This window comes from Pinus tabuliformis, chromosome 2_1 (assembly GCF_031772625.1).
Source record: "Pinus tabuliformis cultivar Carrire ecotype Pingquan chromosome 2_1, CPIR1, whole genome shotgun sequence".
In the NCBI taxonomy this organism is placed as follows: domain Eukaryota; kingdom Viridiplantae; phylum Streptophyta; class Pinopsida; order Pinales; family Pinaceae; genus Pinus; species Pinus tabuliformis.
This window is the reverse complement of record NC_142299.1, coordinates 292,901,664-292,913,818: the sequence shown is the minus strand read 5'-3', so window position 1 is coordinate 292,913,818 and position 12,155 is coordinate 292,901,664. Positions and strand designations below refer to the sequence as shown.

The following is a 12,155-nucleotide window of genomic DNA, read 5'->3' as shown; positions in this document are numbered from 1 at the left end:
TAAAACAATGAAAACGAAATTAGTGTCAAATTGGCCAAAGTAGCCGAGTTTATTTATTCACCTCAAAATGACGAATATACAACATCCACTGGTTCAATGACAGAACCGGGAAATAAACAATAATCCGTAAATGGCTCTCCATATTAGAAACAAAATTAACAAAACAAGGAATCGTGTGTGATTATCTGCGATAAACAGTGAAACCAGATCAAGTCATCGATCCTGAAAGCTTCTCTTCAAGTTCAGTACGTTCATCACAGTCGGCGGGGTAATGAAATCTTGGCCAACTGACTGAATAATTTCCCTTGATCTTCTCAGCATCGTCTCTGCAACTTTAAACACCCCATATCCACCCAAGACCAAAAACTCTCACACGCTTCGCTCTAACATGTCCCGATATCGCTGGAAAGAGTTTTGTTTCTGCAAAAGCATCTGACTGCGAAACCTTTTAGTGAAATCCTCCGCCAAAATGTCGATCTCGTCCTCGACAGAGCATGTAGACATTCGTGAGCTCTCAATAGCTGAAACATAATTTCTAGGGTTATCAGAGGGCGACTCTGACTCAAGAATTGCCTGGGATATATGCTCCAATTCCTGCTCGCAATGTTGAAGAGCTTCACAAGGCATCTCATCGACGGGCGTCGAAGCATAATACATCGTCAATGACGTATTGTTGTCACTGGAATATTGCCCTTCGCTATCCTCAAGTCCAAACAGAGAATTCATCTTGTGAGAAATTGCAGCGAATATCTTCTTGTTCTTGATGAGGCCGAGAGCAACAATCTTGGTCTTCATTGCGTGGGCTGCTTTTCCCTTGACAGCATTTGATTTCGACTTGAGCACAGAGCTCAGGACCGACCACACTTGCCTCAACACCCATGGGGACCCTGCTATCTTCATATTTCCTGCTGAAATTTACAATTCAGCGCAGTGGTGCATATAACAGTATAATCCTATGGATTATAACAATAATAAGTCTATTGCGTACAGACCTTACTTTGTCCCAACAGGCAAGCCACCTGATTTCCTTTCTTTTCCGTATATGTCCTCCCCACCTCTCTATATATAACAACAATTTGCGCAAGCATTCGTCATCACCCTAAAAAGCACAGCACATGCAGAAGCGTGGTGTATAAAGAAAATATAGACAAAGGAGAGTAAAGTTGGTTAGTCTATTCTGAGTCCGCAGTTTCACAAAAACTGGACATTTCAGTACAGGCTGTCGAGTGCCAATAGAGAAATGTAGCAATGGAGGAGGCTGTTTCATAGCTTAAAAAATATTTCTTCTCTTTTCCGACAAAAAATTATCTACGTGTTCCATTAAACAAATTAGCACTATCAAAAGGTAGAAACGATGGAGGGTGGAGAGTGATTCTTGTTTCTGCTTTTCTGTGCTTTCTGAATCCATTTGTTATTTTAAAAATGTCGCATAGTTTTAGCACTTTAGACAATCAAGTTCAGTACTTTATTCAGTGCGGGCAGCTTCCGAGAAGCACTTATCGCGTGATACAGTTCAGCCTTCAGAGAACTTATAGGTCATTTGTGTTTTACTGGACTGAATGTCAAAAGTTGATATTCTTTCCAACATGTTGTTTTATTTTAGCTAATGGATTCATGTGTAGTATGTTTTCAAAGCCTTGAACCGACTTCGACAAATAGCCCCCGAGTTTGAGTGAGCGTCCAATTTCGGCTGCCTCCGCTTGTGTAAAATTTGGGTAAAACAAAATTATGTGAGTTAATTTTATTTGCTTTCCATATGTATTTTTCTAGAAAGAAAATCTTTATATTATATTGAGGAGATATACAGTAAAAAGTTCAGATGGTCCTGTAGCATCTGAAAAACCATGTGACAGATAACCATCATAAAAACATGAACCTGTTTACAGTATTTTGAGTAGAAAAACCAAAACCACCTCATAGTTTCAGTAGATAGCATGTGAAAAAACCATATAGCAGGTAACCATTGTGAGAGCATGAACCTGATTTACAGTATTTTGAGGAGAAAACCAAAAACCATAGGAAACATTCAGCTGATGGGGAGGAAAAGAGCAGACACAGATGATAGGACAAATTTGGCAGGAAGTGAAGAGTCTTCAAAAATTTTCAGATTCCGCCATCTCCAAAGTGACCAGATGGTGATGGGCAGAATATGCCAGAGAGATTTTTGGCGCCCCCACCAGGCAAAAGCTGCTTTCAATATGTATGTGAAATACAAAATTCTATAAAATTATATTATATAAAATAATATAATTTTATAATTGTAACATATAAATCTGTGTTTACATAAAATTATTTCTAAATTTATTTAATAATTTTTTTTGAAATTTCAATAAAGATAATGTTAGAAACTATCCCATGCAAATTTATTTAAAAAGATAATATATTAAATGCTCATGTAGCATTAGCTCTTCAATGTAAGGGGGCTCGTGATCTTGTCATATTATTGTAAAAGGCTTTCTCGTGACTCTATCATATTATTTAATTAAAATAAATATATCATTAATTAATAGATATATTATTAACTATATTGATAGGTATGTTTATTTCAAAAGAGAGTTTATGTAATTTTAATTGAAATAATCTAGATCTTTCTTAATTTTGGATCTATCAAGGGCTCAAAAAAATCAAATATCTTTCTATTCTAAAAGAGATTTGCATCTATGATTTTGCGTCTAAACACATCTGATCTTTCTGGATAATTGGTAGATTTGGAGTTAAGACGGGTGTAGACCGGTTTAATTATTAGTTTTATGTGTGCATAAATTTCTCTTAGTTTAAATAGGCTACATTATAGAAGAATACCATAAGAAAAACCAGGAGTCCAAAAACCACTAATGTTTACATGACATGACAACAACTCTTCCATATTGGACTCGATCTCAACAACAAAGAATGGAGCAATAATTTCAAGAGAGAGATTATTAATGTTTTTAAAGCAGTTGCTTTTAGTGAGACTTTTTGGAAGCTTTTCAGGTTGGTTTTTTTGTCTAATTTCTCTAAAATCCCGTAGAGATTTATTGAAATCACAAGCTTGATGGGTAACCCCTGCACAATCATAGCACCCTAGGGGTTTTTCAGGGTGTTGAATCCATATATACAGTAAAAAAACCAGTTTAAATAACACAAATCAAGATTTCACCTCAAATTTTCCACTAGATTCCGGCACCGGAAATTCCAAAAAATCACACTAAAAACAGCTCCATTTTATAATACTTTTAATTAAAACTTATATATATATAGAGAGAGAGAGGGGTTCCAAATATTATATATTTCTTTCATATTTAGTTGTAGAATGCACTTGAGTACAATCACTAGATTCATTTCAAAGATTTTATGTTTTCGTTGTTTAGAAAGTTGGGTGAAATTTTTTTATTTGGCAATAATTTTTAATTATTTAAAATGTGATTTTGAAAATATAAGTTATTCAATGTTATTAAAAAAAATTGTATTGAAACATTTAGACTATACCGCTTCAACTTACATTAAAAAAATCCTTCTAAAAATGACATCAATCATTGACAACACTTGTGAGAGAACAAAAAATCAACTTGCGACCATTTTGGGAGCAAAGCTACGAGCGAAAGCACACTTTTACCACCTTCAAGTATTGTGATGGTTGGTTTTTAAGATTACTGAACCACGTCAATATACCTCAACACTATATTGAATCTTGGAGTACACAATTTGGCTCAAGGAAGAAACTCTAATTTAGAAGACAATTTAGAAAGGTTTAAATTTCCATAAAAATATGTAAGAATTTTGTAATTTGAATGTTGAGAGATTTTTCAGTAAAAAAACACATAAAGAAATTATAAGTGGACAAGTGTGCTTTATCTTCGAGACAATATGAAGAACCATGTGATGAGATTAATGACATTAGATTAAATAGATGAAGAGACATGTTTTCTAGCCTTTAAAATATAACAACTAGTTTTGACTAAAGAATTATCATTAATTAATAAACAATTTTTTTATTAAAATAAAGTAATAGATGAAAATTATCATTAATTAATAAATATATATTTTTAATTAAAATAGAGTAAAAGATGGAAATTAGTTGTAAATAAAAAATTGAATTAATTTTATTATTATTATTATTATTTCATCAAAACAAAAGTAAGTAATACTAAGGTCAAACTTAATTATTCTAAAAAATAAAAATAAGAAAATGGAAAAAATAAAAAATAAAATAAATTAATAAACAAAATAAGCTTGAGCCCCTTGTTAACCATACAAAATCCTTCATCAAGGACTCTGCATCATTTGTCAATGAGTTAAAGAGTTCCAAACTTGATCCAGATGACAAGCTTGTGAGCTTCGATGTGGTCTCCCTCTACACTAATATCCCCATCAACAAGGTCATCGAAGTCACCAAGCACATTATGGATCTTGATACGACTAATTTAGTTGGTATTTCTCTTACTTCTACTTTCTTTTCATTCGATGTGGAATTCTATGAGCAAAGTGTCGCCATGGGTTCACGTCTCTCCCTTGTGGTAGCTAATCTATTCATAGAGGATTTTAAATCGGAGCCCTTAGCTTCTTCTCATCTTCTGCCTAACATGTGGAAGAGGTTTGTGGATGAAACTTGTGTCATCTCGTCCCATGGTAAGGAAGAGATGGAACTATTTTTCCTCCATCTTAACAATCAATCTAGTTCCATATAGTTCGCCATGGAATTTGAAAGTAATGGTAGTCTTCCCTTCCTTGACGTCCTCCTCTGAAGGAATGATGATGCCTCTTTTTCTCATCAGGTATTTCATAAGAAAACTCATATGGAATAATATTTTCATGCTAATTCTCATCATTTCCCAACTAAAAAGCTTGGTGTTCGCAACCCCTTAGCAACTAGAGCTTTAAAATTTTTTGATGACAACCATATCAATAAAGAGAAAGGAAATCTCCTAAGTGTTTTCTCTAATAATGGGTATAGTAGACACCAATATACTAAGGCTTTCCTCAGAGCTGAAAAAGGTCCTAGTGCTAAGAAAGATACCAAGGATTAATTTTCCATTGTTCATCTTCCTTTTATCCAAGGGACCACTGACAAGATTCCGAAGATCCTAAGGAAGCATAAGGTGGCTTCAAGCTTTAGGCCTTTAAATACCATCCAGAGCTCCCTTAGATCTATAAAATACCAGTGGAACCCAAGAATATGAAGGGTGTTTGCACTATCCCATGCTCTTGTAGGATTCCCTATGTTGGTGAGACTGGTCACTCGAATAATCAAACGACTCGTGAGCATACCATTTACATCAAGCATTGTAGGACCTGCTCCTCTGCTATGACGGAGTATGCAGATAAGTCTAAGCATCACATCTGCATTGAGGATGCTCAAGTTGTTGCAAGGGTTAGTCATTTCCATCATCGTAAATTGAGGGAGGCCTTAGAAATGGAAAAAAGACCCAATAATTTGAATAGAGACGATGGTTGGATTATTAACAAAAGTTGGGTCCATGTCATGTCCTCCTAGTTTATTAGGTTTCTTTTTGGGATTTATTTTTCTTGTTTACTTTTATATGTAAGTATTGGTGTCGTTTTTATAGTATTTTTTGTTGACTTATTCCTCATTAGAGTTTATATTCTTGATCTTTGGTGTTTTCTTAAGTATTTTATCATCCTATTCATTCTTAACTCCTTTTAGTATTTTTGTTATTTATTTAATGGGTCTTAACCCCATATTTTATTGTTGAACCATATTTTATTTATTGATTACTTTTATTTGAATATATATATATATATATATATATATACAGACATATATATATATATATATATATATATGTCTTTTGGCTTGTGTATATTTTTGTTTTATTTTGTTTATTTTGCATTAATTATTAATATTTTTTTAATGTATTAATAAATTGAACTAACTATTTAAAGGCATTCTCGGAGAAACTTGACTCAAGGATGGGAGTTGGGCACGCTTAGGGTTTGACACTGCTCTTCATCTGGCAGACCATCACAGACTGCGCCGCTCTGCAATTAACCACCAGCCATAAGACATCTACACCGCAATAAGGCACAGCTACCACACGATGGAACCCCCTCATGGGGAGGACATAGTGCCTCCCGCCGCTGACACGGAAAGCGCCCTGCGACAAACTGAAAATGTCAGGAAGGACCATCAGGAAGATATAACAACAGAGAATCAAAATGCGACAAGGAATAACAACACAAATGAAGAACTAGGAGTGAAGTCAACCACCAGCAAGCCTGTAGTAGTTGACAGACCCAAAATCGAGCTCCCAAGTTAGCGGATTAACACTCAGATCCAGTTTATGAAGGATCATGCTCTGATAGGAAAGTTCATAGGCCTTTGGCCAATGGAGAAAGCACTGCATGACTGGATCACAGCCAAATGGAAGCCAAAAGGGCACATAACACTGCAATTAGGGCCTAAGGGCTTCTTTACTGCCATTTTCAATTGTTTGGAGGACTGAAACAGGATACTGGATGGTGGACCTTACTTCTTCAACGCAGCAAGACTATACCTAAGAGGATGGATCGAGCGCTTTAACCTGGACAAAGAAGATCTGAGCTGGGCCCCGGTGTGGTTGCACGTTTATTCTCTCCCTCTGGAGTATTGGGACGAAGACTCTTTGCAAGACATTGGTAATGGCTTAGTCGAATTCATCAAAGTGGCAGAGGAGACAAAAGTGAAGCGATACACCTCCTATGCATGGATCTATGTATACATGTTGTAGTGGTTCTAGCTAGGGTACTAGACTAGACTCTATATTTAATATCGACCGAGGTGCGTAAGCTTAGAGGCGTGGTCTAAAATATATAGACATAAAGAATCTTTGGCCAAGTGATTAGGATGTAGGATACAAGGCTTCTTTACGGAAGACCGGAATATGTAGCCTATCATTCACACACCTAGATTACCCTACTGATATGCTTGATTTCAGTGCTTGTTATGAGATGCATCTATCAAATCAAACCATGAACATAAGTATTGTGTATGACTGTAACAACAATTTTAACCTCCTTACAGAGATATCACCCAGAAAACCCTTGTTTGGTGAACACACACAGCATGCAAAGATATTTACACTATCAAACTATATAAAGAGAGCATAAATGAACTGTGAAGCAAAACAAAGTTTATGATAATGTCTCTATAAGTCACACAGGGATCAAATCCCTTACAAGACTCCCTTCCAGATCCTAGTGCTGACCATTCAACATAACCATAAACCATTCATAAGCGCACACCATAGACATGCAATGAAAATCAAAGGCTATTGAAATAAAAAACTATGTAACCGCTATGCAAACCATGAACTGTGTAAATCGAAAGCTATGTAATCGTACTGTGATGCAAACCATATGCTATATAAATCGAATCCAATATAAATGCTGTGCGAACATGTGATAACTGAAATGTAACAAAACAAATGAATAGTATACCAATCGAAGAACGCAGGGCCCGTCCGCGCCTAAGGGTATACTGGTTATAACTGATCAGCTATCAAATCAAATCAACGCAAGAAGTATACACACGTTGTGACTGCGAATAGGTCTGTGTATTAACTTAAAACTCTGTTCTGAGAAATACGATTCAACAATTCAACAACTAAACTCTAAACATAACCCTGACTGTATTTACACATGCGTACGCACAACCATGTCATCGATACAATGAATGTACATTCGGCTGTTGCCGCTTTTATCACATAAGCCTTTTCAAAATGTTTCCATGCCAAGTGTTTCAAAAAGAACAAAAAAACTAAAATGAAAATGGAACAATGCTGTTGCTGCTTTTGTCTGTCAGAGTGCCCTGCTTTGACTTGAGTTGACCGCATACATAGGAGGCTCGATTTGGCTGGGAGATAGGTGTTTGTCCATGCTTGGACATTCTGCTTTTCGCCCATGCCTTTCGTTCTAGCTCATTTGCTGTGCCACATGTCAAACGATAAGCTCATTACAGGATGTGGGTACTTCCTGTAACCAAGTCATCAAAAAATTCCAATTCTTGAACATAAAACCCCTAAATTAATTTCTATGCAATTTAATAACTATAAAACAATTAATAATCAATATTCAAGGATTTTGAGGGATATATGATGAAAATGTATGGATAAATGACATGTTTTTGGGAAGGAAAAAGGGTCTTGGGATGATACCAACATCTCTCCCCGACTTAAGGACTTAGCATGTCCTCATGCTATCCCGGAAGTACTCCCCTTGAATTCTGTCCCTGCATGGATCTCTGCTGCCTTGAGCAAGGTATCTACATTCTTCTGCACCTGGTGATCTTTCTGTCCCTTGAGCTCCTGCTTTAACTTTTTATATTTTTCTTTAAGAGCCTTCTTCTGATTATACCACTTAGTGGCCCAGTTGGAAATCTCAGTTTGCTCAGTCTCCAATTCACTGATTCTTTCCTTTAGCTTTTCATTTGTTTTCTGTGTTTCTTTGCTTTGCGCCCTGAGCATTTCATTTTCCCTTTTAATGACTTTTTCCAGCATGTTAGCTTCCATGAACTCTTCCTTCAATTCCTCAATTTGTTTTTCTAATTTCTTCTGTCTTTTTGTGGGAGGTGGTGAACATTTTTCCTGTTTGTTATGGCTCTCTACCTCCATGTCAACTTCTGGTGCTGGTAGTGAATGGTCACCACTCCCAACATCCATTTGTGCAGGTGCATGAGATTCAAACTGGTCTTCTTGCAGCTGAGTTTTTGGTGTCCTCCTTGTTCTTCGTGAGTAGGTGGTAAAAATTTTGTCTTTCTCAGCCCTCTTGGCATCCTCTTTTTGCATGTTCCTCGTCGTTATGCTACCCACAGGTAGAGGTGCTCTGCTGGCTTTGGACACTGGAATTTCCTCATCAATGTCCTTCATAAACCCTGAATCTTCTTGCACTTCCTCTTTTTCCTCCTCATCTCTGATTTGATTGATATCTAAGAATTCTTTCCATGGCTTCCCTCGCTTCTGCAACTCATGTTCAATGAGGATTTTAACTAGGCCAAAATGGTACAGGCTTTTGTCTTCATTCCCTTTTTGCTTCTGAATACTTTTGGCCATCTTTGTTAAACTTTGCAGCAGAAAATATGGCACACTGATTACACATTGTTTCTTTAAATGGAGGAGTAGCTTGATGTGGTATAGATAAAAAATATTATACCTACCTTCACAGGTTATGAACTTTTGAAGAATGTAAACCATTTCATCCCAAGGATGAACTAACCAGCTTCTTGGAACACCCTTCTTCCAGTTTACTGAGGAAACTCTAGATCTGGACATGAACTGTGTCCATGATTTCTCCTTAAATTGTTTGGTTTTAAAGTACTTCTCTCCCTCAGGACTGAGTCCAATTGCCTGAGCTATAGTATCCTCTGAGATTCTGAAGGAGAAGGTGCCTATTAGGGCCTTTTCTCCATTAAAGGTGAAGGCAAATTGCTTGGTGATTTCCTCATTACTCCCATGGAATTTTTCCAGAAAAGGTAACCACTGTGCTTCTCTAAGAATCTCAATGCAATCCTTATGGATTGTGAGCTGTCAAATGTACTGGGTTCGACCCTATTAGCCATGGTGATGGCAGAGGGTTGTGCCTCTAACCCTTCTCTGTCTATACCCTTTAAAATTCAAGCACAGGAATGTCGAGTTGGTTACCTGGTATATATCGCTTCCTTCAGTCTCCAATATGGTGTTTGGCCGGTCGATATGACTGTGATGGGAGTTAGAAGTAGAATGGTGATGCTGTCCCTTTTCGGTGCTCACTGGTTTCACTGTGTAAACCGACCCCAAACGGTGATACTCTCCTCACGCTCCTTGCTTCAGATTTTCACTTTGTAACTCCACCCAAATGATAGTAATCTCCTCGCGCTCCTTACTTTTGATTCTCACCTTGGAGGTTATGGGAATTGAGGGTGGAAAGGGTGATGAAATAACCCTGTACTCACTTCACCATATAATCATTCATTTAAAAACAGAGTGCTGTACGCTTGCATGCATGTTATCACAAGAACGCTGAGAGCGTACCCATAGTGCTGGGCTATAATGCTGGGTGGCGAAGTTATGATTCGGCTGTGTGTGGAGTCAAATATATATATATAGGCCGCTTGGTATGATTTGACTGTATGGAGTAAAATATATATATATAGGCCGCTTCCACATCTATCTCATCCTTTCTATTAAAAATACACAGCTCACCACGTGCCCTTTTCAATGAGTATTCGGTCACATAGAGAATGTTGGTATGCCTGTAGGGATATGACAAGGTGGATGTGTTGGTAATGGGTGTTTGGGGTATGGATAGGTTAATGTAGGGGAATGATGAGAATTGGTGGGATAAGGGTGATAGATTGATGTATATGGGTGTCCTTGAAATCAATTACAACAGCTTATAGTCACCAAAGTTACATTAAAAACCAATCTAGGAAATTAAATGCTTAAGAACAGAAATACATTACTCCTTTGTTGATCATTTGACATGCTGAGTTGCTAATTCTTTTTGACTGTTCTTTTTGACAGGTCCTCTGACGGAGGTTGAATGCACAGGTCACAGGTCTTTTGAGAAATTTTTTTGAAGATATAACAGGTCCCTTTGAAAGATTTGAATGTACAGGTCCCTTAGAGAACTGAAGATGTAATAGGTCCCTTAAGAAAACTGAATGTAACAGGTCCTTTGAGAAAACTGAAGATGTTCATGCAGCTCTTTGTATTGTTATAGGTTCACTGAGCTTGCCATTTGCTGAAGTGTTGGTGCCCAAATCCTTGTAAAAACTTGGTGGAAGTCTGTTGAAGTAGCCTTTGGTGTCAAAACTTTGTTTTAACAGGTCCCAACTGAATGTTTTAAATAGGTCCCATTACTGCTGGTTGGAATGTCTTAACAGGTGTCAATTGCTTTAACAGGTCCCTTCTGAAAATCTTAAACAGGTCCCATGACTGCTGGTGTTGGACTACTGGTGTTGGTAGCATAGATGTCTGAACAGAATAGGTCCCCCTGCAAAATATTTATAACCAGGTCCCTCTGAAATAAAATCATGACAGAACAGCTTATTTGTTAAAGTCTGAAATTACTGCTGGTAACAAGCTGCTGTTGGAAATTTACAATGAAATATAGAATAAGAAATCTGAAGTATTTACAAGGGAGAGATAAAAGTAACAGAACAGATGCCTCTCTCCCCGACTGAAAGGTTGACTTGTCCTCAAGTCATGATTCAACTGAGAAATGAAACAATGAACAAAAGAAAGAGAATTCAGACCCGCCAATAAATTGGTTTTCAGGTAGGAATTCGGGGTTAGATTGTGCCAGATACTGGTTTTCACATCTAACCCATTATTATTTTTTTTTAGTTTTTGTTTTATTTATTTATTTTTTATTTTTATTATTTTTTTGTTTTTTTCTTTGTGTTTTTTTTTCTTTTTGATTTTGAAATTGAAAGGAAATGAAACTAAGGCAGTGATACTGCAGCTGAGGGCTGCAGTATCTCAACCTCTTCTTGCTGAGATAGTGTATGGAGAAAATCCTGCTTGCTGATGGGCTTGTTGTACAGCTTCAGGCGATGACCGTTGACTGTGAAGGAATGACCTTCGCCATCAATAGTTTGGAGCTTTACTGAACCATTGTCATAAGCCTGAACAATTTCATAGGGGCCCATCCAATGGGTGGTGAACTTAGCTTTATGATCCTTGAATTTTGAATCAAAAAGCAGAGCCCAGTCACCTTCCTTGAAGTGCTTCTTCTTAATGTGTGAATCATGCCATTGCTTCCTGTGCTATTGCATGAGGATGGTGGTTTGTTCTGCTTGCTATCTCATCTCATCCAGCTGGTTCAACTGCTGGATTCTCTCCTTTTGTGCTTGATCCAAATCAATTAGTTAATCTGCAGCTAATTTGAAAGTGTGAATTTGGAATTCAATAGGAAGCATGACATCCTTACCGTACACCAATTGGTATGGTGTAAATCCGGTGGTATCTTTCCAAGTAATCCGGTAAGCCCAGAGTGCCTCTTTGAGCTTTTCTTCCCAGTTTTTCCGGTTCATTGCAACAGTTTTGGTAATGATCCCCTCCAAGGTCTTGTTGGTTGATTCCACCTGCCCATTGGCCTGTGGATGGTAGGGGGTACTTTTCCTATGCTTTATTTGGTACTTGTCTGTGATGTCCTTCATAAGATTTGATGTGAATTGGGTACCTTGATCAGTGACAATT

At 37.2% G+C, this 12,155-nt stretch overlaps 1 protein-coding gene across 1 annotated transcript; it reads right to left on the bottom strand.

The window, feature by feature from the left end:
* Positions 1-369: 369 nt before the first annotated feature.
* LOC149199942 (uncharacterized) lies at positions 370-900 on the bottom strand. The gene has a single exon (XM_089400776.1). It carries the CDS (start codon positions 898-900, stop codon positions 370-372), a length of 531 nt encoding a protein of 176 aa, XP_089256902.1.
* Positions 901-12,155: the final 11,255 nt, after the last annotated feature.